Below are 24,557 nucleotides of genomic sequence, written 5' to 3'. Positions count from 1 at the left end.
ACTTCATGCAACTGCTTTGGTATGACATCACTTTCAAGTTTATTGACATGCATCATAGAGTTGAACTACTTAGCTAATTGTTTCTATAACATAAGTATAGAGCTAACATAAGATGTTAAAAAAAGAGAGTTGTGTTTATGGCCACGAGAGGCGCTGTAAACAATTAAAAAAAATATATTTCCTGATTTAGACTTACTGTCTATGGATTTAGAATGACCGGGGGAAATAACACAACACTCTAGCTACAATATTTATTTATTGTAAAATCACGAAAAAGGCTTAGACAGGATCCCTGCAAAAAAAAAAAAAAAAAAAAAAAAAGGAGAACAATACAAATCTCAACGCGGCAAAAATAGAAACTCAGGAACGCATTATAAGGCATTTCCAAAAAACAAAAAAAACAATACAAATTACTTTACGGATTTCCATGAAATAAGAGCATAAAAATAAATAAATACATTCGAGCGAAAAATACAATACAATAAAAAACAAAACAAAAACACAGGAAAGTAGCTCAATGTAAAAACAAAAAAGAAAGTATTGTTAAATTATTTAAAAAAAATATTGAAAGTCATAGATTATTTAGAAAGTCGGTTAATGGCATTAACGTTTAATTTTGACAGACTGGTGAACCCGGAAGAGTAAAGTGGTGTTTACAGCATAGGGTTTACAGTTGCATGCTGCGTGTATTTGTAACATTGTAGTAGTGCTCGTTCATAAAACTCCCTCTTTTGAGGTGACGATGAGGCGCTTCTACTGCACTGCAGGCGCGGGGATGGAAGAGCTGCTGGCCGAGGAGGTACAACAAAAACTCTGCGCTACTCAAGTGAGTTTATCCTTTATTTCATTGGAATTATTCATTATTTCATTACATAAATGTTATGCAAACCTACGTATATAAAATTATATGAAACTGATATTCTCCAATCTTATCAGCCATCAGACAGACACTAGTAGTGCATTAATGTAAGCGGTGCATCACTAATAAACAAGAGAAAATTAACGAGCTCCGAACAAAGATCAGCCCATGATTAACTAGTCAGATTTACTCTAAAGCTTCACTGCATATTACAGCCATGATCCACACCTTCACAATGTTGACACATAAGTGTTTTTGTGCTGTGTTTGTGTCAGGTGGAGCAGATTCCAGGTAGAGTGTTCTTTTGCTGCGACGCTGATCTGTACACTGTGACACAACTCAAGTCTGCAGAGAGGCTCTTTCTACTTCTGAGCAAAGCAGAACCCATTTCACTTCCCAAAAACCCAGGTGAGTATGAATGAGAATTCTGCTCTGGCAAACAAACTCTTCCCATTCCATCATGGGAAAATTTGAGTTGAACTTGCTGTGGACATTTGAGAAAGTCTTATTTGCATCAATAAAATCACTTCGTTTTGGCTAGTCTGTAGACTGAGAAGCCTTCAGCTGCTTTATAGATACTACATTTTAAGCAACCCATTTTACTGATCTTCTCTTATTTTACTGATCTTATTTTATTTTAATAGCAAAGACAGCTGCTGTTGTAAAGCAGAGAGTGGTGGGAGCTCCAGAGATTTGGAAGCAGACCCTCTTAATATGGAAAGACTTACAGGAAGAGCTTCAGTGCAGCCAGCAGCGTGGACACAAGAGAAGAAGAAAAGATGAGGATGTGGAGGAGGAGGAGGAGAGTTTGACTGTAGCAGATGAATCCACACACTCTCTCACCTCCAGCTCACACTTAACAAAAAGACAACATGAAGTGGATAAGTCGTGTCAGCACACACCATCCTTCAGAGTGTGCTGCCGCTGTAGTGGAGTCATTGCCCGGTCTTATACCTCTCAGGTGCTACATTTACATTCTAAATGTAAAAGAAGAGTTCACACCACAACTATAACGATAATGGCACAGAGTAATGATATCAGTGCAATCCCTTTCACAATGTTGTTTTCTTAATCCATCCGGCTTTAAACAGATTGAGTATTTAAAATGGCAGATGACAAAACTGCAGCGTGTGCTTATAATAATCCAAACAATATATCTGTTGGTGTGGACACTAATATAGTTATTATTAACGTTATAGTTATCACTTTTGGTGTGAACAGGCTTTTATTGTGGTTGCATGTGTGTCTTCAGAGACTGAGTCGTATTATTGGGATGGCCATCAAAGAACATCTTGGGTGGAAGGTGGACCTGAGAGATCCTGTTCTTGAGGTATGCACAGTCACTTAATAAAATAAAAATACATTCATAAACACACACTGAAACACATGCATTCAGATGTTCATGCATACATGCATATACAACAAAACAAATACTACATAAGCTAATATGTTTACAGTTACAATGATACCACTGTTTTTTAAATGTCACTCCTCTCTTTATGTTGTTTCTTTGGTTTACTAGGTGAATGTGTATTTAAGCGATGACCATTGCGTTGTAGGTATCCCTCTTTTGAAGTAAGTATCTTTACATATAAGATTTGAAAGTCTATGCTTTAAACTTATGATCTAATTCAGTGTGTGTGGTTTCTTTAGGCATCCTTTGGCCAGTCGTTCTTATATGAAACACCACGGGTTGCGTTCTACAATAGCCTGGGCCATGACCTCTCTTTGCCCTAAACAGGTGCGGTCCAGACTCCAAAATGAAGTTTAAAGAGGCAAATGCTCACACACATGGTAGAATCATTAAATTAGCAGAATTAAATCAGTATATCCAGTTTCTTAGAGTGAGTGGAAAAAGTATTCATACCTGGCTAGTCGTTGATAAGAAAATGGGTAGTTGAATTTTTTTTGCATTAAAATATACATTGCCGTTTAAAGCTTTGGGGTTGCTAAGATTATAAAATTGTTTTTGAAAGAAGTCTCATATGTCTTAAAAATACAGAAAAAATGCATTATTGTTAAATATTATTACAATTCAAAATAAGTGCTAAAAAGTCTATTTTTATATATTTTAAAATGTAATTTATTCTTGTGATGCAAAGCAGAATTTTCAGCATCATTACTCCAATCTTTAGTGTCACATGATCCTTCAGAAATCATTCTTATATGCTGATTTGGTGCTCAATAAATATTTATTATTATTATTATTAATGTAAAAAAACATTTGTGCCGCTTTTTTTGTTGCATCTGTGGTAAGTTTCAAAAGAAAGTTCAAAACAGTGTGTATTTAAAATAGAAATGTTTTGTAACATTATATGGTACACTTCACAATAAGGTTCTGTTAGTGACATTTTGTTAATGCATTAACTAATATTAACTAACAATGAGTTATACATTTGGTACAGAACGTATTAATCTTAATCATTAAAGGGGGGGTGAAACACTCAGTTTCAGTCAGTGTCATGTCAATCTTGAGTACCTATAGAGTAGCATTGCATCCTGCATATCTCCGAAAAGTCTTTATTTTTTTTATAATTATATAAGAAAGATGCGCTGTTCCGAGTCTTTCCGAAAAAAGCCGAGCGGGTGGGGGCGTGTCGTGTGAGCGGAGCTAAATAATGACGTGTGTGCGCGTCGCTGTTATTGTGTTGAGTCGAGTGCGTCGTAAAGCTGTGTCATCCCTAACAGCGGGAAAAAAACTTTATTCAAAATAAAAATATGGCTTTTAATCAGATACAGCCATACATCGATGATCCGGAATCAGACCCAGAGGCTGCAGTTGAACAGGAGCAGCAGCAAAAACGACTAGAGCAGGACGTCTCTATGTGGTACAAGTTATACACTAACTAGATAATATGCTTAGCGGCTTGTGTTATTTACATATTTATACTTGAATTATATCGTCGTATTTTTGTCTTTGAAGGTGTACATGTGGGAAGTGCAGTTGTGGACGTGTGTTTGTGTGTTTACGCGTGGTTTGTGTAGACAATTGTAACGTTATTAAGCGGACTGGTTTTGCACGGCAGGCTAAGTTAGTGTTTACATAGAAAGACACGGAATAGTAGCGCATTTGAATGAAGAAGCGTGCTTATTTAGTTCAACATATTTCCCCACTCTTTGTGTATTGTTGTTTGGAGTGCTTTTACAATACACAAACATAAAGTTACACAAATAGTGGCCAGCTAAACAAATGTACACGCACTACACATCGCATGCTCCATTGATCAATTAACTATACGTGATCATGTTTGGGCTACTTGATGGGCATAGGCAAAACACAGACATTTGAAGCAGTCTTACTCACCGCCTGCGGTTCTAACGTTGGGACCTTTATCGTTGGGACTGCTCCATCCTTCAGCATTAGGCGATCGGAAAATCCTGTGTCGAGCTAGGCCTTGTTTATGAAACAGTCGGCACCGAAATGCAGCGAACAGATATAAACATTCGCGCAACTCAGTTGCTGATCCGGAAAAGCAAATTATATCTACTGTTGCCTTAACGCTGGGTTTTTGGGGAATCTGTGCAGGACTGTCTTGGTCTGGCAACCAAAAACGCACTTTTTTGGTGACATTGTAATTGTGCACATCACCTGTGCAGCAGCCTACGAGCCAGCGCTTTGATGGGGGTAGCCTGTTGCTTTCGCTCTCTCCCTCTCTCTCTCTCTCTCTCTCTCTCTCTCACGCTCTTCCGGTAGAATTGTCCGTAAGGCCCATACAAGGAAATTCCGCCCCCATTAACGTCAATGGGGACGCATGATCGCAAAAAACTTGCCGAAACTTATGACTAACCGGTGTCATGAAAAATCCTGTCCCCCTGTGAAATCGTGTCCGCAAGGACCCCAAGAGCGATTCTATTGGCTGAAAGAAATTTTAATAGGTAATCTGTTCAGAGCCTGATTACAATTCTTACACAATTGCGTTTTGATTTTTGCTGTTTAAATTGTGTTAAAATAGTCTTTAATGTCTTACAAAGCATATGTTTCATATATTAGTATTATATAACTGAAGCTATAAGTGCTTATATAAGTATATAATTCAGAACATGTTTTTGCTCCCATTATAGCAATCAATTACATATTTTAAATAAATGTTTTGCGTGTGTACTTATTATGGCAATGAATTCATAGTTTATTAGTTTATTATTTAGTTATTTTCAAGCAATTAATTGTCCAGAACCATGTATAACAACTTTTGATCAGGCATTTAAAACCGCTACCAGCGGACACGATTTCACAGGGGGACAGGATTTGTCATGACACCGGAAGTAGTATTTTTGACAAAGAAATACTCCCATCAAATGTCCACCTTAACTTTTGAAACTTTGTCTATGTTTAGTATGGGAATCCAAGTCTTTAACAGTGTAAAAAGATCAGTATGCATGAAACAGCATTTCACCCCCCCTTTAATCTTTGTTAAAAAATGTGTTTGTAAACATTAGTTAGTGAACCTTAACTGATACATATTTTGATTTGAATCATGTATTGGTAAATGTTTAACATTAACTGAGATTAATAATGCTTTAAAGATATTTTTCATTGTTAGTTTGTATTAATTGGTGTAGTTAAATAATGTTAACAAATAAAACAACCTTACTGTAAAGTATTACCCATTATAAATGTCTTTACTGACACTTTTGATCCATTTAATGTGTCCTTGCTGAATAAAATTAATAATTTCTTTAAAAAAAAAACGTTGTACCAAATTTTTTTCACTTTCAAATTATTTACACATACTTATAAATTATATTATAAAATTATGTTAATTGATATTAATTCTTTAATATTAAAGGGGTAGTTCACCCAAAAAGAAAGAAAAAAGTCTAATCTTTAATAAGATATTTTAAAGAATGTCGGTAACAGAACAGTTGATGGAACCCATTGACTTCCATAGTATTTTCCCCCCATACTATGGTAGTAAGCTTTCAACTGATTGGTTATCCATATTCTTCAGAATATATTCTTTTGTGTTCAGCAGAAGTAAGAAATTCATACAGGTTTGGAACAATTTAAAGGTGATTAAATTATGACAGAATTTTCATTATTGGATCTTACACCTTATTAAAGTATCCTTTCTGTCTTTCTCTCCACAGCTGAACAATTGTGTGATTTTAGACCCAATGTGTGGAGTTGGAGCTGTGTTGTTGGAAGCAGCTCAGGAGTATTCTGTACGTAAACACACTACGCCGAACTCCACATGCAGCTCTTTACACACAGAATTGACTTCTGACTGTATATTGTGTGTGGGCTCAGAATGCTGTATTTCTAGGCATGGATACAGACACGTCGCAGTTGCAGAAAGCTGCAGAGAACTTGAAAGCGTCTGGAATGGAAGGAAGAGTGCAGCTACTTCGTTCTTCTGCCATGGGTTTGGACAAACTCACTCCTCTTTCATCACTGACCCCATTTAGTCAACATCTAGAATTAAAATGCATCTTGGGTGATAAGTATACAAGTGGACAGCGATAAATACAGATGTGAATGAGTCAGTCAGAAATATATGAGACCACATTGCATTGTTATTGGCAGTCGTGGCCTAACGATTTGAGAGTCTGACTTGTAACCTGAAGGTTGTGGGTTTGAGTCTCAGTACCGCAGGAAATGTAAATGGTGGAGTGAATGAACAGCGCTTGCTTCCACTATTATTAGCCACAACTGAGGCACTATTGAGAAAGGCACCTAACCCCAAATCACTCCCTGGGCACCGCAGCAAAAATGGCTGCCCACTGCTCTGGGTGTGTGTTCACACGGTGTGAGTGTCTGTTCAATACTCACTGCTGTGTGTTTGCACTTGGATGGGTGAAATGCAGAGCACAAATTCCAAAAATTCCATCATTCTTGGCTTCATGTCACTTTACTCACTCACTTATAAAATCAGCATGAAATGTAGGGCAGGATTTTGTTCTTTGGGAATTTATGTGATCTCATGTGAGTGGCAGGTTGTCCTGCTCTCACACCAGTAAACATGCAAAACAAAATGCACACGGATAAATCATATATAATATAAAAAAATAAAATACGAATTGTCGATTTTGACTTCATAGCGATGTACATAGTTAATGTACATCCTGACACTACCAAACAACTGCAAAGCACTGGCTACCTGCACTAAAACAATCTTTTTCTTGAGAAGGAAAGAGCCATATCTCCTTCATTCATTACGATATTTTTTCTGTTCCTCAGAGATCCCTCTTTCAGATGGGGCGGTTGATGCTGTGCTTTGTGATGTTCCATTTGGCAGGAAGTTCAGCTGCAGCTCTGACATGTCAACTGCCCTGCCACACTTACTGAGAGAGATGGAGAGGTGACGTCTTTGTGCATATGTATATTAGTTCTCTACCAGTTTCAATGCTTTGGGGCTGTAGTTTTATAGTCTGTGTGTTTTTCTTTCTGCAGGGTAATTTGTGTTGGTGGACATCTTGTTCTGTTGCTGAGTTTGCAGCTTTCTGCACAGCTTAAGAAGACAATTTGCACACACAAACACAACCATCACTTAAACTCCTCAGACACAAACAATGCTCACAATGACCCCTCAAACACACACAATGACTGCACAGACACACCAAAAACCTTAATGTTTAACAAATCAACCTCTGAAACATCAAATACACCGTTATTACTCAGCTCTTTGCAAGCACGGAGGACACACAAGGTTAGTCTGGGCAGCACAGACGCATTTATACACACCTACACCAAAATACAAACTCAAGCACACTCTGAGTTGGCACCGAAATAAGTTAACCTTAAAATGCTTGTGGACAGTTAGAATTAACAACAAATGACCAGGATGCTAATAAAAACTATTTAAAAGATCTTTATGTTGTCTTTTATGTAAAATGACTTTACAACTAATTTAAGTGATTGTAATATGATTGTGGTGTGTATGAATTTAAGATTTGCACATTATTTAAATGAAGACAGACAGTCTTTTTACTTTTAAATCTTCAGCTAAGATTATTTAATTTAATTTAAATTACTTAATTGTTTTAGTTAACAATAACAACTGTGTTAACAAACTTGAATTGTTCCTCTTATCAAATACTAGTCTCAATTTTAAACAATAGACTATTCCCTGTTTTCACAGACAATGCTTAAGCTAGACCCTGACTAAAATGCATATTTGATATGTTTTCATTGAAAGCAGCTTTAACTGACATATTTTAAAATATGTCAGTGCCATTGTTTTGTCTCTAGATGCATACCAGTAATGTTTACTGGTTAAAGTTATTTAAGCTACTTAAATATCCTAATTGAACAAAGGCCTAATCCTGGGGCTAGTTGCATAAATTTAGCCACTATGTTAAGACTGTGTCTTAAGTACAATTTGTCCAGTTAGCAATTAGTCAAAAAGTAATCAGTCTTACTTTTCTAATTCAAATTGAAACGATCTACCATTTTATGTAACTGATTTTAAAAAGTTAGGACCAGTCTAAAAGAAAAAAAATTAGATGACTTACTTTAAAGACTAGTCTAATTGGTTTATGCAACTGGCTGGTTTAATCTAAGCCTAATAAAAACCGGGACAATATCTATTATAATTTAAAACTGTTATGTTTTGGTTTAAATATGTTGCTTGAAAAAATAAGTTTGTGCTACCTTTCTTTAAATAAATAAAATATTTTTAATTAGATATTTGATAATTAGATATTTACTAAAATAACGTTGATACATTTTAAGCGTGGCTCAAGTTTTCAAAATCTTTCTGGGTTATATGCACACATTTCTCTCCATCTTCAGTGCGTGTGCTGTGACACTTTGCGAGTGTGTCCGTCGCCATACGCATGCGCAGGAGGCCATGTTGTTGTAGTTCGGTGAGACTGGACCGTCATATCTCTCCGTTACTGAATGTCTCTGCGATCATCACCCACCTCCCGTTTTTGACACCGGGGACACGTAAATAAACCGGAGGCGCAAACGGTGACTTGCACAATGAATTTAAGCTTGGATCTGTCGCGCAGAAACCCACAGGAAGACTTTGAGCTGATCCAGAGAATCGGGAGCGGAACCTATGGAGATGTGTACAAGGTAGAGATCAACTGGGTATCACAACCTAGAAAGCTACCGACCTAGACTACATTTTTGGGCATCATATACGTTTTCCAAACGGCCCGAATATCCCTATAGTGCCCTAAAATGCTGTCTAGGTAGGCAGCTCACTAGGGATTAAGACGCAGCTACAAAACTGACCAATGTAACCAGTGTATGCGGGGCCAACAGATGTGTGTTTATGCTGGACCACAGTATCTGTGTTTTGTAGCAATTTTGCGCCTCACATCTGGTGTTATAATTTCCTGAAAGGCTCTAGAGATCTTTGGCTCTAGAGATCTTTGTTTCCATAATGCACAGGGCCTAGCAGGTCTGTTTCACCAGAGAGAGAGAGAGCCAAAGCAGGGCTGTCAAACTCAAAGTCCTGCATCTCTTTATATCACAAACAAAGGCAAGAATGGACCAGTATGCTGCACAGAGACTGTGCAGTGGCAGATGGTCACTACTAAGGGGTGTTGCAAGGTGTTTAGGATCTAAGGGGGCGGGCAAGTGCAATCATCTTGAGAAACATTAAATGTGTCTGACTTCCTCTGGTGACAGGAAGTGGCTGAACTTTAAACTGCAAGTGTGTGAGTGTGTTTGCCCACAACTATGTCCATCCTGTTTGTTCGTAATTGTTCCCTCTTCCTGGGGTTTTGCAGTGTGTGTGGGTTAGAGTGTGTGTTGGGTGTATGCCATGTAATTCACGCACGTTCACTCAATCATAGTCTTGTAGGTGGAGAATGAATGGGTTCATCTGACATGTCTAAAATGTAGGACCAGATTAACAAAACCGGTAAGCAAAATAATAATAGAGAGCAGATGTGAAATATGGGGGTTCGGCTCTACTCAGCGGTGTGGAAAATGAGTGTTTCACGAATTCAGTTAACTTTCTAGTAGTCAGTAAAAATCTGATTTATTATTGGAACATAATTTAATTTGATTATGTATGTTCCTCCTACTTGGGTATATCAATTATCTATTTTAGTAAAAGGTAGAAACTGCACTGAGCTTATTTATAACAGGACAGTGAAATGCCTCACTGTAATTGGAGAGGCCCTGTGCGAGTGTGTGTGCATGTGAGTTATTTGATGTTCTCCTTGTCCTACTTTTGACGGCCATCACTGCGCTGTGAACATCAATACACACATTTCAGCTGCCTCTGTTCCATATTACTTGAAATACAGAATGAAATTCTGTTTAAAATGGTGATAAAATGTTGGAAAATCTCTTTTTCTTTTGTGTCTCTGATGACATCATCCTCACTTCTGTTTGGCAGACAGATGTCTCTCAGTTCAGTTTTATAGATGAGGCCTTTGTGAGTGTGTTTGTGCGTTAACTTGTGAGAGAACATGCAAAATACTGTGGCCGTGTATTCTAGAAAATCCTGAATATTCTTGGACTGATATACAGTCAAAGCCAAAATCATTCAGACACCAGATATATTTTTTATTAGTGGGTGCAGGACACTATAGTTTGTTTATAGTTCACTTATGTAAGTGACATATAATACCCAAAAATTCTTCATGCAGAGGACTACCAAGAAAATTGATACATTTGGTACCAAAATTATTCAAACACTTTGACCGGACCATGTTTTGCTTAAGTGTTTTTTCTTTAATTGCTAATGGGACCTTTTACACCACAGACTGAACAGAATGAAGCATTGCTTGGTAATTTGGTTAACCTAAATTGATTTATCTAATTGTGTAATAGCTGACAGATGATTGTTTTATTGTAATCCATTACATACCTTTCTATCAAAGTTATCAGATATCATCAAGATTCATTTGTTTCAAACACCGTTTAACTGTTCTTGTCATATTTTATTACCATTTTCTAAACTATAGTGAATAAACTAAGACAATGTGAGAAAATGTTGAAGGTGTCTAAATAAATTTTGGTTGGACTGTATCCACTAGCGTTCAAATGTGAAGGGGCAGTAAGATAATTTTCTGTTTTGGAAAGAACTTTCTTGTGTTCACCAAGTTTGCATTTATTTGATAAACCGATTAACTTAAATGTTAAATAATATTCATATTTTTATTTGAATATATTTTAAAATGTAGTTTAGTCCTGTTATGGCAAAGCTAAATTTTCAGCTCCCATTATTCCAGTCTCCAGTGTCACATAGAAGTCATTTGAATAAGCTGATTTGGTGCTTAAGAAACATTTAATATGCTTACACCATGTTTTTTTGTTCACTAGTCTACATCAACCTTCTCATTAGATAGTAAACAATTTATTTTATCAAATAATTTTTGAATGAACATTTTTTTTTAAAATAATGCCAGCTTAATGTTCAGAGAGAACTATATATATTCCATTTATGGGTACATTTAAAAAAAAAAAAGGCAACAACTTAGCTTTGAACATTGTTTTTTGTTTTTGCAGTCAACAAGTGGGAACGTCTGTATGTCCAAACGATGGTAAATGGGAGGACTAGTGGTGCAGAAATTGCAAACTTCTCTTGCAATCTCTAATTGTTGCTGCAGATTGATTGTTTAAATGTGGGTCTGATCCATACAACATGCATAATAATTATATCTCATGCATATAATAATAAGTAGAGCAAGTGAGTTAGTAAGCATTTGGCATTGGCATTTGAATGTGTTATTACACCTGTTGGACTTTTGGAATCACAGCTCCAATGCTCTTCTTTTCCAGGCTCGTAATGTCAGCACTGGAGAACTGGCTGCTATCAAAGTCATCAAACTAGAACCAGGTAAGCCAGCGCTGCTGCACACATAGTGCTGTTTAACCACCGGTAGATAGTGCCCTATCACTATCCATCTATACTTCAATAGTTAAATATTACAAGTATGGTGTGTTCATGCATTGCAATGATGTAATTGCGCATGCTTTGTAAATACAGGCAGTGTGATCACTCACTTTTTTTAGCACAGAATTCAGTTTTCCATTTCATTCTATTTTCATCAGTTTGCAACATTGCTTAATTTTGAACTTTTTTCACTGAATTATGTTGTGAATTGATTTGATTTGCAGGAGAGGACTTTGACGTGGTGCAGCAGGAGATTATTATGATGAAAGATTGTAAACACTCAAACATCGTTGCATATTTTGGCAGTTACCTCAGGTACATGTACACACACGCAATCAAACGCCCTTGTGTCTCTGTCTTCAATTGATATGTTTTATTCAGTCTATAACTTAATACAGAAGAATCTGGTTGTTCATTTAATGTCGGCAGTTTTTTTCTTTCGTTTTTGCAATTAACACTATGTTTTACTAGAATTACACTAATGTTTAAATGCTGCAGTCAGTGAGATTAGTTTTTCGTTTTTCTGAAAGAATTGATTTGATTTGCAGGAGAGGACTCTGACGTGTACTTTTTTTCAGCAAGGGCACATTAATTTGATAAATGTTTAAATAAAGACATGTTTTAAATTTCAAAGAAAATCTGTTTCTTGAGCAGCAAATCAGCATATTATAATGATTTTAAAGGATCATGTGACACTGAAGACTGGAGTAATAATGCTCAAAATTCTAAATTAAATTCTAAATTAAAAAATAAATGCTAAAATACATTTCAATAGAAAACAGTTATTTCAAATTGTAAGAATATTTCACAATATTAATGTTTTTCTGTATTTATGATAAAATAAGCATAATAGACTTCTTTAAAAAAACATTCAAAAATCATACAGAGCCCAAATTCTCTCTTATTAATTGTTGATATTTTCCACTACCTATTAAGGTGCACATCTCAACTCAACATGCATCTCTTTTAGGCTGTTGAGCCCAGAAATGGTCTGACAAGACTTGATAATTGATGTTTAATATCTGTTTCAGGAGAGATAAATTATGGATCAGCATGGAATACTGTGGTGGAGGCTCGCTCCAGGATATATACCATGGTATCTATTGTTACCAGTTCCAAAACAGGAGATACATTTATGATCTTGAGCTGCTCTCATATACATGTATATTTTTGTCTTCAGTTACCGGGCCGTTGTCAGAATCCCAGATTGCATATGTATGTCGGGAGACCCTCCAGGTACATGCACACATTTATTATTGTGTAAAAGTAATTATGTGTCACAATTTTGACTGATTAAAATGATAATGTGTTTTTTGTTTTTTTTCATATCAGGGTGTTTACTATCTCCATAACAAAGGCAAGATCCACAGAGATATAAAGGTACAAACTGGACTTTCAAATACAATTAAATTTCACTCGAAGGATCACTGTGTTTACATAATTGTCACTCGTGCTACTTGACTAATGGTATAATGCAAAAGTAACAGATAAATTAAGTTTTTGTTGTTGTTGTTGTTGTTGGAAAATGCCATTCTTAAAAACATGGATTGTGGGTTGTTATTCAGGCCTGGAAAAGTCATAGAACTGAAAATCATGGGCATTTTTAAAGTGAATATTCAGTATTTGTTCAATTAATTGGTTGGACTGGTTCACAAATTGGTCTAAATGATTCTGAATCAAAAGAATAGGATTCGTTATCTTTCAAAATCATTGACTGTGGCTCTATTCTTGCTTTGTAGGGCGCAAATATATTGTTGACGGACAATGGCTACGTTAAGCTAGGTAAAAGAAAAAATTATATGAATGACTTTAGAGTTTTCATTTAAGCATAACTATCGAATTCCTCTCTCACACCTTGCGTTTGTCTCTCTCCAGCTGATTTTGGAGTTTCAGCTCAGATATCAGCCACTTTAGCAAAGAGAAAGTCCTTCATCGGAACTCCATATTGGTATGTAGGCCTCTTTTGTCTCTTGTGTGATAGGATTCTTTTAAAAAAAAGATTGATTCTAGTCATTGAACTGTAGTCACATGTATATAATTTCTTTCTATATATGTCTTTCTCTGCAGGATGGCACCTGAGGTGGCCGCGGTCGAGAGGAAAGGGGGCTACAATCAGCTGTGTGATATTTGGGCCGTTGGCATCACAGCTATTGAACTGGCAGAGTTGGAGCCCCCAATGTTCGACTTGCACCCCATGAGGTGTGTATCCTGTGTCCTCCATCATGAGCAGTGCATTGTTGCATAATGGGTGTCAGATTCTGCTAGATGATTGCATAATTTCATAGTTAATATATATTAAACAGGACATCGTTAGTATGCTGACACTAGCTTTCTCCCTCATTTCCATGTTTGTCTTACTTTGGTCCTCTCTGTTGTGTTTCTCTTTTAGAGCACTCTTCCTAATGACCAAAAGCAGTTTCCAACCCCCTAAGCTGAAGGACAAAGTTAAGTGGTAAGTAAATTATTTAAAGTTTATTTCAAAATCGAATGAGAAAAACGAAATGCATTACTGGATTGTTGGTAATTGTTGGTAAATAGTTGGTAATTGTTTTAATGTTTATTAATGGGGGGGGGGGGGGGCATCTGGGATTTAATAATAATTTTTAAAAATTATATTATGTTTATATTATGCTGGTAACTCCTAACTAAAAGGTCAATCGCCTAGATAAGTATTCCTAATTTAAAAAAATGATTTATTGCTCAAAATATAAATATCTGCTTTTACCCTTCTTATTTCAATAGTAACAAAAAGTTTGTTACTATAATGGCAAACTAATCACGTTACAGTTACATTTTTTCATTGTTTTATGTGGTAAACAACAAAGTTACAAAGCTTTTCTTTACGTGAGAAACTCTTCTGGTTTGTTTTGGTTCATAAAGGACAAATAATTTCCATCACTTTGTGAAAATTGCTTTGACCAAAAATCCCAAGAAGAGACCAACGGCTGAAAGACTACTACAGGTACGATCTGCCCTTCCTTTAGTGAACATGTATGATTGGCTCCATTGAGCCACCATAGCTCAATAATGTTTCATTGCATCACTTCTGTTTTTGCAGCACCCATTTGTTACCCAGCCGCTTAGCCGGACTCTCGCCATTGAGCTACTGGACAAAGCCAACAACCCTGACCACAGCACACAAAGTGATGCAGAAGAGGATGACATTGACCCAGAGGTAACTCCATATATTTGAATTATTCTTCACATTTTAACCAGTGGGAAACCATGTCAGGGCTTTAAACTGAGCTGAACTGATTTTTGAATTGGTTGTTTCTTTAGATGTAGATCCTAAGTGAGGGCAGACAGTTGGCTCTGCCAGCTGCCAGGTACAAGTGTGTCCAGTTACCCATGCTGCAGTGTGCATATGCGATTGTGTGTGTATATGAACGCATGTGAGTTTATTGGTAATAACATGTAACGGCAGTGGCTTGCGGTGTTGTCTTGAGGAAAGATTAGGGTCTTGAAACAGATATTCAGAAAAGGTGTGTATACAATTAAGCCTTTTTAACTTTTTGAAGTATTAAAACTTTACTTGTGGTCTCTTTGTTTGCAGTCTCCCGTGTCTGTTCCACATCGAATCCGCTCAACTAGCAGGAGCTCACGAGATGGAAAGACTCTGTCCGAGATTAATTGTAAGTCATGTGTCAACCAGCTCTAGACTCACTTAAATGAAATAAACACAAGAATGAACAGAGTATTTATAAGCACAAAAAGAGATCTCAAGTCTGTGTGTGGCCCTCTTCCAGTTGATAAGGTGAAGTTCGATCCACCTCTGAGGAAGGAGACCGAACCGCATCATGAGATGGTTTGTGACACTCTGCAACTGATTTATTGTCATTTAGTCGGTTTGTTTGAATTACTTGTCTGACTGTCTTTTGGATTCATGTAGGATCTACCGTTAGAGCCCCAAAGCATTCTGGGAAATAACAAGTAAGTGTGTTTTAGCAATTATTTTTGAGTCTATCTGAAAAATGAATGAATGAATAAGAAATAGTCTAAAACTAGTCAACCTCATTGATCCTCTAGTCAGTTGATAGAAGACTAGTCTAAACCCTTCCCTAGATAAAAATGTACTAGTTGACTATGTATCCATTGTGACCAATCCCTAGTTTAAAATATCAAAATCGAAAATTAAACAAGGAATGTCTAAAACTAGCTGGCCTCTATAATCGATTGTTGGTCAACAACTCATCTCTAGTTTAAAGCAACAAAACTAAAACTAAATAAAAAATAAGAGAAAGCTACAACCTGTTGAACTCACTTATCAACTAGTTTTGTTGTTGGATGACTAGTTTGTTGTTGTCGCTTGTCAATTTGTCCCAACCATCCCTAGTTTATACTAATATGTTTGTGTACATATATAACAAGTTCCCTCTTTTATTCATTATTTTTCAGGAGTCTTTTAAAATCTGTAGCTGAGGAGCTCAATCAAAGGTACAGCCCCTCCCACTGTCACTTGATTTGTCAGCCAACCTGCTATGCAAACTAATCACCTCTGCAGTCTCACCTCCTCTGCTTGGCACTGAGAATCACTTACTGCTGAGAGAGTGTGTCTGTGTGTGTTCTCTGCATTCTTCTCTGGCTGCTATACCTTCTTAGCCTCACCCTCTTCATCTCTCTCAGGGGTCATGTGACACATTTAGAGGATGAGGAGGAGGATGAAGGTGATGATTTGCAGTAAGTGAGAGGAAGATGTGAGATGTGTATCGTTGAAAAACATCTGTGATCATCTGTGACTTCCTGTCTGTGTTCCTGGATGTGAGATTGATGGATGTGCTCGGTTTGTTTTGTAGTGTGTATGGTTTGAAGTTGCTTGCTGGTGCACAAATGCATGATCCCTGTGAAAACATGCATTTGTGTTTGTAAGTTAATTTATAGGAGAGTTTATGGTAAGCTAAGACACTTTAGTATGCATTTTTGCTTTATTTGATGGTTGGACATATTAACATTTAATGAAACATTGGAATTTATTCATGCACATAATTTATTACACGAGCCTTCCTAATCATCACTCAAAAACATTGATTTGCCTTCCCCGGGCAACAAAAATGACAGCAATCCAATCAATTCCTGATGGACAAAAGTCCTGTCTTACATTTCAGTTGATAGAAATGAAATGTATGGCTCATTTGAAAAGCTGTTTAACCCTAATGTACGTCACAATAGGTGAGACAACCACAATTTCATTCCTATTTTTGTCAATTTTTGATTTACTTTGAAGGAGGAACCCGAGTATTGTAAAAAGATAGGACTGGATTTTATTTGACTTGGGAATGTAAGAAACCACCTATCACTCAATTAAAACGCCATAACAATCACATAGCAACACCCTGGCAACCACGAGAACACCCTAGCATTGTGGCGATGAGTTTTGCAGGGACAAGCACCACTCATATTTTCTACTCACAAAATCTAGATATAAAAATCTATTACAGTGAATTAATAATTGTTCATGTTGTGTGTTGAATCTGATTAGTGTTTCAGTCATGGTTTGATCAGATGCTTGTTTTGGTTTGTTTAATAAGTTGATGAGCACAAGACATACAGAAACACTTTTATTTTCAGTCAGTTCGGAGGATCGGAGCTGAGGACAATTCCACATTGTGTTACTCCCATTTAGAGTTTCCTTAAGGAGTAAACTCTAAGAAGCTCAAAATATTCCCAACCTTTGCTCTGGATTAGGTAGATTAGACTTGAGCATATTTAGCACTATGTTTGTGTGTCTTGTGTCCACATGACCATTCTTGCTTGCCAGTAATAGTTCTTTACTGTTTTTTGACGTTGTATATGGTCTCTTTCTTCATCTCATTGTATCCCTGTATGCGTTTTCATTGTCGAAAGAAACTGTGCAATTGGTCCTTGTGTCCTTTTGTGTTACTACGTCTTGAGTGGCAGTGTATAAATCATTACAAGATGCTCTTTTGTGTCTGTGCCCACAGCTGTAACTCCACTTCAACCATGAGACCTAAAGTACCACCTCCTTTGCCACCAAAGGTAAAAGATACAGTGACACTTCTCTGTCTCTCAGCCTTTTGACAGAATGTGCAACTCATACGCTTTCTCTTTATTACTTCTTAGCCGAAGCTTCTGTCTCCCGCACAGAGCAGTACAGTCTCAGAGGACAATACCGGAGAAGGGACCATTAAACGTTGTCCAGCTTCTGCAAGCTCCACCCCTCCTGTTCGGCCTGCTTCCTGCGTGCCCCCCAGACCGCCACCTCCTCGCCTGCCCCCACACAGGCGTAGTAGTCTAGGTAACAAACCATCTGAACACGTTCAGACAGAGCCAGCAGGGGATGATGAGATTTATAGGTTCTGGGAATGGCTTCATGCAGAACAACAGGAAGAACAAAGTAAGCTAAGCACCGCCCACTTGAGCGTGCTCTCTTGTGATTGGTAGACAGCCTAGTCAGTCTTCCTTGTTCCTTGTGCTTTTAAATACTGTCATGTTAGCATTATTTCAGTCCCACAACATAGATAGCTGTAGCCTTACTTTAGTTTAGTTGAGAACTACTAAGTGTGACCAAGTAGTTAGAATGTGTAACAAATAAGGTAACAAACATGCCGTGCTCTATCAGCTCTTTAAAATGCAGAAAGTGTATTTGACTAAATTGTGCATCTGGATAAATGCCCAGTTATGTTTCTCTTCAACATTTGATGAATTACCACCCGCATTAATAGAACATTTACACAAATTGCTTCCTGCAGGCAGTAACAATGCAACCAAAAACAGCCAAATAGCTATTATTTTTTTAAATAGGAGCGTCTGTATTGAGCCTAATTTACATAGCTGTGTCCTTGTTCATTGGAAGGGATTTCAGTTTTCAAAGGACAGATGATACAATGTGAGTGTTTATGTGCAGGTAATGGAGTTCCTGTTCAGGAGAATGGAGATAAAGAAAAACTGGCCTCCCTTCCCTCGTCTAGTCTAAAGGTATGATTCTTTTTCATGTTTTTTAATATATAAAATGTACATTTTTATTAAATGTTTCCTAATTTGTTCAAAAAGCCTAACATTCAGATTTTAAAATATATATCTCTGCCTCTTTTGTTATGTTGTTGTTATTATTAGGGTTGTTCTAAACCCCAAACTTAGTTTATTAAACTTCATTGTCTGTGCTACGGACAGGAGGACATGTGGTATATTTTGCCAGAGTGATCAGACTTTACAGTTATTGTCATGTAACTACAATTCCCTGATTAAACGAGGAAAAAACGATTTAATAAATAATTTGCTGCTCTGGTAAACTGTGATGGAATCTTACAGACTTTACCTCTTTCTCTTTTTGTAGCTACCATTTTGTAATGGCCTCCCACCAACCCCTAAAGTACATGTGAGTCATCCAGCTCTCTCTCTTTCTGTCTCTTTATCTCCATCTTTCACCAATTTTCTTGCTATATCTCTTTCATACACACAAACATTGAAGACACTGAAACTATCGAAACACCTGTAGGAAAACACGTCATAGCAACTAAATTTGGACCATTCAAACTCAGCTCTGCTGCCATGATGTTTATCTTTCTTTCTGCTCTGCAGATGGGAGCTTGTTTCTCTAAAGTGTTTAATGGCTGTCCCCTGAAGATTCACTGTGCCTGCTCATGGATAAACCCAAACACCAGGGGTGAGAAACAGCACATGCAAAGCTCCGGCATTCTCAAATCAAATGCTTCTTACATAATTATCCTAATCATGGTTCTTGTCAGTTTTATAATATTCTCTTGTGACTCATTTTCAGACGAGTATCTGATTTTTGGTGCCGAGGAAGGAATTTATACCCTCAATCTGAATGAAATTCATGAGAGCACCATGGAACAGGTCAGGAATAATTTTGAAGGGCAGTATAGCTAGAAATGTATTTGCATATAGCATATTCAATTTATATAAATGTATATAATATACCAATGAGCCAAAACATTATGCTGTTGGTCCTCACGTGCAGCCAAAACAGTGGCAACTCGCCAAGGCATGAACTCTACAAGACACCTGAAGGTGTTTTGTGGTATCTGGCACCAAGACCTTAGCAGCAGATCCTTCAAGTCCTCTAGGATCCAAGGTGGAGCTGCCATGGATGGAATTGGTTGGTCCAGCAAATCCCTCACATGGATTGAGATCTGGGGAATTTGGAGGCCAGGGTAACATCTAGAACACTTCACCATTCCTGAACAATGTGTGCAGTGTGGCAGGGTGCTTTATCCTGCTGAAACAGGCCATTGCCACCAGGGAACATCACTGTGATGAAGGGACGTACCTGGTCTGCAACAATGTTTAGGTAGGTGGCGTCAAATTTGGTCCACATGAATGGCGGTCCCAGGGTTTACCAGCAGAACAATACCAAGAGCATCACACTCCCTCCACTGGCTTATTTTCGTCCCACAGTGCATCCTGCTGCTATCACTTCCCCAGGTAATCACTGCACACGTACACGACCGTCCACGTGATGTAAAAGAAAACTGGACTCATCGGACCAGACGACCTTCTTCCACTGCTCCAAGGTCCATTTCCAACGCTTGCATGCCTATTGAAGGCACTTTCACACAGTAGACCTTCTGTTGGCACAGACCAGATGGCATAGCCTTCGTTGTCCTTATGAATTGAAAAACCTTGGGAACCCTGTCGTCGGTTTGTGGTTTGTCCCTCCTCGGATCACTGTTGGTAAATACTCACCCCTGCTGAATGGAAGCAAACCACAAACCTTGATCTGTCAGAGATACTCTCACCCAGTTGCTTTGCCATTACAATTTGTCCCTCAGTTCTCAATTCCTGCCCATGTCTCCTGCATCCTGCATGTTTGTTACCATTATGATAACTGATTGTTTGCTTAATATCTAATATACCCAGAACTTGTTAGGAGATGATCAACTATATTTGCTTCACCTGTGATTGGTCATAATGTTTTGGCTCATCAGTGTAATATAGGTGTTTTATCACTGTGTATATATATATATATATATATATATATATATATATATATATATATATATATATATATATATATATATATACTCTGTTATACATATATATATATATATATATATATATATATATATATATATATATATATATATATATATATATATATAATACATAAATTGAATATTGATTTTTGGAGAATAATGTTTTTTTTTTTCATTGTATCACATGCAGCTGGTTCCACGAAGGTGCACATGGGTGTATGTAATGAACAACTGGCTGCTTTCTATATCAGGTGAGAGAAAATCAATAACAAATGGCTTTACATGTTTTTAAATGATTTTAATCCTTTTGCTTTATCATAATGTAATTCTATGCACGTGTGTGTGTTCCACAGGTAAAGCATCTCAGCTGTACTCTTACAACCTGACGGGCCTCTTTGAGCAAGCTCGACAGATGCAGAAGTTACCTGTTGCCATACCAACACACAAACTCCCTGACAAAATCATCCCACGGTATAATTCAGACTAATCTATTTAGAATCGTTTTATTTTTGTTTAGTAATTTATTCTGTTATAATTCAGTTATTATTTGATAGTTTCAATCAAATAATTGTGAAATGCACATCCTATTAAATCTCATCATTTTGCATTTTAGTCATGGTGTAATGTCTTTCTTTCAGAAAGTTTACCGTATCCAATAAAATACCAGATACAAGGGGCTGTCAGAAATGCTGTGTTGGTCAGTATCGATACATTCATATATTTTGTGTTGAAATGCCTACCAAATTATATGATCAGAACACTGCACATTTTTTAGGATTTGCACATAAATAGTTAATATTCTCAACATGCTTCTGTATTTGTATGTATAGTGCGAAACCCATACACCGGTCATAAGTACTTATGTGGAGCGTTCCAGTCCAGCGTAATGCTGTTGGAATGGGTAGAAGCCATGCAGCGCTTCATGTTGATAAAGGTAAGTGAGATATTGTGAAACACATTTTGAATCTAGCTATACATCTATCCAGTCTAATCCTGCGTATTTGTGTCTGTCCAGAGCATAGAGCTCACCCTGCCGTGTCCATTAGAAGTCTTTGAGATGTTGGTGGTTCCCGAGCAGCATTATCCAGTGGTTTGTGTGGCAGTCAGTAAAGGAAGCCACCCTGATCAGGTAGTCACATTTGGCACTGTCGATCCCAATGCTGCCACCCCCGCGTTCACAGAGCCCGGTCAGTATCACAGAGTCTCACTATGTTAAACACAAAATGACATTTTGGTTTGGATTGCTAAAACAAAATGTTTAGAGCTTTTAGACTGTTGCTTGTATGAACCCTTGTTGTGGTATGTGTTTCCAGAAACACCTCAAACGTGTGTCATTCATGTGACTCAGCTGGAGAGAGACACTGTCCTAGTGTGCTTAGATCGTAAGTAAAAAAAAAATATTCATTTTAATATAATAGAAATAATAATAAAATGCATATTATTTACATTTTGTAATATTTATATAAAATACTTAATATTATTTGGAAGACTTGATTATACTACTTATAGTAGTTTTATAAAATCAATCAACCACTTTAGGCTGTGTGTTAAAGTTTTTTTTTTTCAGTTAAGGGCTAGTTTTGGACACAGTGTGATAAAATCACATGTACATTAACCTGATATAGATTGGTGCAGGTATGATGTCACGTTGCAGGCCAAAACATGGAGTTAGCATTTTGAATGGGTTTGAAATGAGGTCTGTGTTGAACACAAGACACTATCATGTCTATTCTACAACATAAAATATATCAGTATGACCCACTCGTGATTTTTTAAGCCCTTATGTGTCTTGATAGTGGCGAAATGGCTGCTCACTGCAGAGCAAATGAGCGGAGCGTACACTAGCTCCTCCACTAGAACTCCAGAGAGTTCCAGAGAAGGCAAATGTAATTTGTGCCTAATGGGTGGAGCTAGAATATTCAACCACACCCTAACCCTACCCACAACTCTATCCCTCCACCACACTGGAGCTCCAGAGGGGAGAAGCTGCATGAAATTTGAGACTGCAGTGAGTACCACTTGGCTAAATGGGACTACAGAGGCTGTGTGGGACCGTGGTCTAGTTCGTTTATAGCCTACCTTTAGCTTTTTACTTCTGGTGACTGCATTTAGGCTTCAAAATTCATAAAAGTTGGATTGATAACAGAGATGTTAATCTTAATGGACAAAATGTATGAGTATCATAAACTTTGTTTTTTTTTGTCGAAGGAGCCAGTGTGCTGCCAGTTGGCCTACAAAGTGATGTCATACCTACACCACTCTAATGCCTCCTGGTGAAGCTATCATAGTTGCTGAATTTACACAGGATTTTTCTTTTGATATTTGTCAGCACCTGTAGCACAGATTCATGTTCAAACAAGCATTTGCAATTTGTTTTTTTCCTCCATCCATCAGTTCCATTTCATCACTACATTAAAAATGTTTCTATGTTTTGCAGGGTGTATAAAGTTGGTGAATTTAGAGGGCAGGTTAAAATCCAACCAGAAGCTCTCAACTGAGCTTACATTTAACTTCCAGATTGAGGCAATAGGTAAGAAATAATTAAGTTTTAAATTAAGTTAAATTAAATCAAGTCTGAGAGGAGAATTCATTGTGTGCTTTGATGAATAATTTAAATGTATTTGTCTTTTTTCAAGTGTGTCTGCAAGACAGTGTTTTGGCGTTCTGGAAGCATGGAATGCAGGGGCGAAGCTTTAAAAACAGTGAGGTATGGTATGCCTGTGAATTTTTTATTTAGTAGATTCTCAAATAGTTTTGTTTCAGGACCCAGATTTTATAGGCGTCATCAAGTGGCGCCCAAAACATGTAACAGTGATTTTGATGGTTTTGTGCTCACAGCATCATGGCCCACCAGTTGAGAACCAGTTAACTAGATTATACATTCATAGCTGGTAACTAATGATCTTAGCTTTAAGGTGCAGTCACATTGGCAAAATTTTGCGTTCAAAAGCGTCTATTGTCCATTGTTAACAGTGGAGCGATTGATGGAGCACAAGGTATCAAACCAGATAGCTTTTTGTTGGTCAATTTGGCAATTTGATTTCGCCCTGCAGCTCAGGCTGGAAACCTGTACATTCATTTATCCTGCTTCTGTTACACTTTTGTGGGAACCAATCACAGACCGGCTTATCCACCTGGCGCGCTATTGGCAGGTTTAACACAGTGATGGATATAGAAGCGATGGTTTGTTACCCATTGATCACATCTCTTGTGCTCGGATTGGTTGAAGGACTATCCAATTGCATACGGAGTAATTTGAATTATGCTCGTTGATCACGCCTCTTGGGCAATAGAAAAAACAGAGCAGACTCCCCAGACCAATGTTCAATCTTACATTGAGCTTGGTCTGGTCATGGCCAGACAAATAACCAATTTGATCATGTGCAAAATCTACGCAGGAAACATTTCACCTGCATGTGAAACTCCAGATTACGCAGATTCATTTGCAATTACTGGATTTTGACCACAAATTTTCACAGATCAACGGTAAATGTGACCGCACCTTTAGATGATATGTGTGTGGTTGCTAACTGATGTCCTCTTCTTTAGATTACTCAGGAGATTGCCGATAACTCGCGTACCTACAGGCTGCTGGGTGCAGACAGGTGAGAGCTCACCAACACATATACGCAATACCACAGCAGAGCCACATTCAGCACGCTCTCATAAACATTTCTCTGTCTTTCTCAGAGTGGTGGTGTTGGAAAGCAAACCGACGGAAAACCCCACGGCTCAAAGTAATCTGTACATCCTCGCGGGCCACGAGAACAGCTTCTGAAAAAACACTGCCTTAACACACACTACGTAATGCACGCAACAAAGTTCATATTCCTGAGACTTATAAACCTCGTTTTCATTTATAAACTATGGAACACAACACTACAGAAAAACATACACAAAGATAGCTGAAATAGAACACTACAGATTTTTGGTTCAGTGTGA

General features: G+C 37.5%; 2 protein-coding genes across 3 annotated transcripts; both read left to right on the top strand.

Moving 5' to 3' along the window:
• Positions 1–574: 574 nt before the first annotated feature.
• On the top strand, positions 575–7,667 carry thumpd2 (THUMP domain containing 2). Its single transcript, XM_067454588.1, has 10 exons — positions 575–826; positions 1,135–1,267; positions 1,504–1,820; positions 2,112–2,189; positions 2,382–2,434; positions 2,513–2,600; positions 5,948–6,022; positions 6,108–6,222; positions 7,038–7,158; positions 7,251–7,667. Exons 1-10 carry the CDS (start codon positions 743–745, stop codon positions 7,588–7,590), a joined length of 1,404 nt encoding a protein of 467 aa, XP_067310689.1. The 5' UTR covers positions 575–742; the 3' UTR covers positions 7,591–7,667.
• Positions 7,668–8,629: 962 nt separating this feature from the next.
• On the top strand, positions 8,630–24,557 carry map4k3b (mitogen-activated protein kinase kinase kinase kinase 3b). Of its 2 annotated transcripts, XM_067455514.1 has the most exons (33): positions 8,630–8,879; positions 11,547–11,604; positions 11,886–11,976; positions 12,693–12,757; positions 12,842–12,897; positions 12,994–13,041; positions 13,401–13,443; positions 13,537–13,609; positions 13,729–13,860; positions 14,051–14,113; positions 14,542–14,623; positions 14,720–14,836; positions 15,215–15,293; positions 15,408–15,466; positions 15,551–15,591; positions 16,057–16,095; positions 16,285–16,338; positions 17,601–17,655; positions 17,740–17,914; positions 18,524–18,594; positions 18,953–18,994; positions 19,198–19,282; positions 19,397–19,476; positions 20,806–20,866; positions 20,969–21,086; positions 21,254–21,312; positions 21,446–21,549; positions 21,631–21,802; positions 21,929–21,997; positions 23,053–23,145; positions 23,252–23,322; positions 24,165–24,220; positions 24,306–24,557. In XM_067455514.1, exons 1-33 carry the CDS (start codon positions 8,784–8,786, stop codon positions 24,391–24,393), a joined length of 2,595 nt encoding a protein of 864 aa, XP_067311615.1. In that variant the 5' UTR covers positions 8,630–8,783; the 3' UTR covers positions 24,394–24,557. The 2 variants fall into 2 exon arrangements, with proteins under 2 accessions (XP_067311615.1, XP_067311616.1); XM_067455515.1 differs by lacking the exon at positions 16,285–16,338.

Source organism: Pseudorasbora parva, chromosome 10, assembly GCF_024679245.1.
Source record: "Pseudorasbora parva isolate DD20220531a chromosome 10, ASM2467924v1, whole genome shotgun sequence".
NCBI lineage: Eukaryota > Metazoa > Chordata > Actinopteri > Cypriniformes > Gobionidae > Pseudorasbora > Pseudorasbora parva.
This window is presented reverse-complemented; position numbering and strand designations above follow the sequence as displayed.

Coding starts and splice junctions, on each gene's coding strand:
- thumpd2 (XM_067454588.1), top strand. CDS start 743: ATGAGGCGCTTCTACTGCACTGCAGGCGCGGGGATGGAAGAGCTGCTG. Junction 2,601..5,947: donor CCTCTCTTTGCCCTAAACAG/GTGCGGTCCAGA, acceptor TTCTCTCCACAG/CTGAACAATTGTGTGATTTT. Junction 6,223..7,037: donor ACTTCGTTCTTCTGCCATGG/GTTTGGACAAAC, acceptor TCTGTTCCTCAG/AGATCCCTCTTTCAGATGGG.
- map4k3b (XM_067455514.1), top strand. CDS start 8,784: ATGAATTTAAGCTTGGATCTGTCGCGCAGAAACCCACAGGAAGACTTT. Junction 16,096..16,284: donor GCTGAGGAGCTCAATCAAAG/GTACAGCCCCTC, acceptor CATCTCTCTCAG/GGGTCATGTGACACATTTAG. Junction 21,998..23,052: donor TGTCCTAGTGTGCTTAGATC/GTAAGTAAAAAA, acceptor TATGTTTTGCAG/GGTGTATAAAGTTGGTGAAT.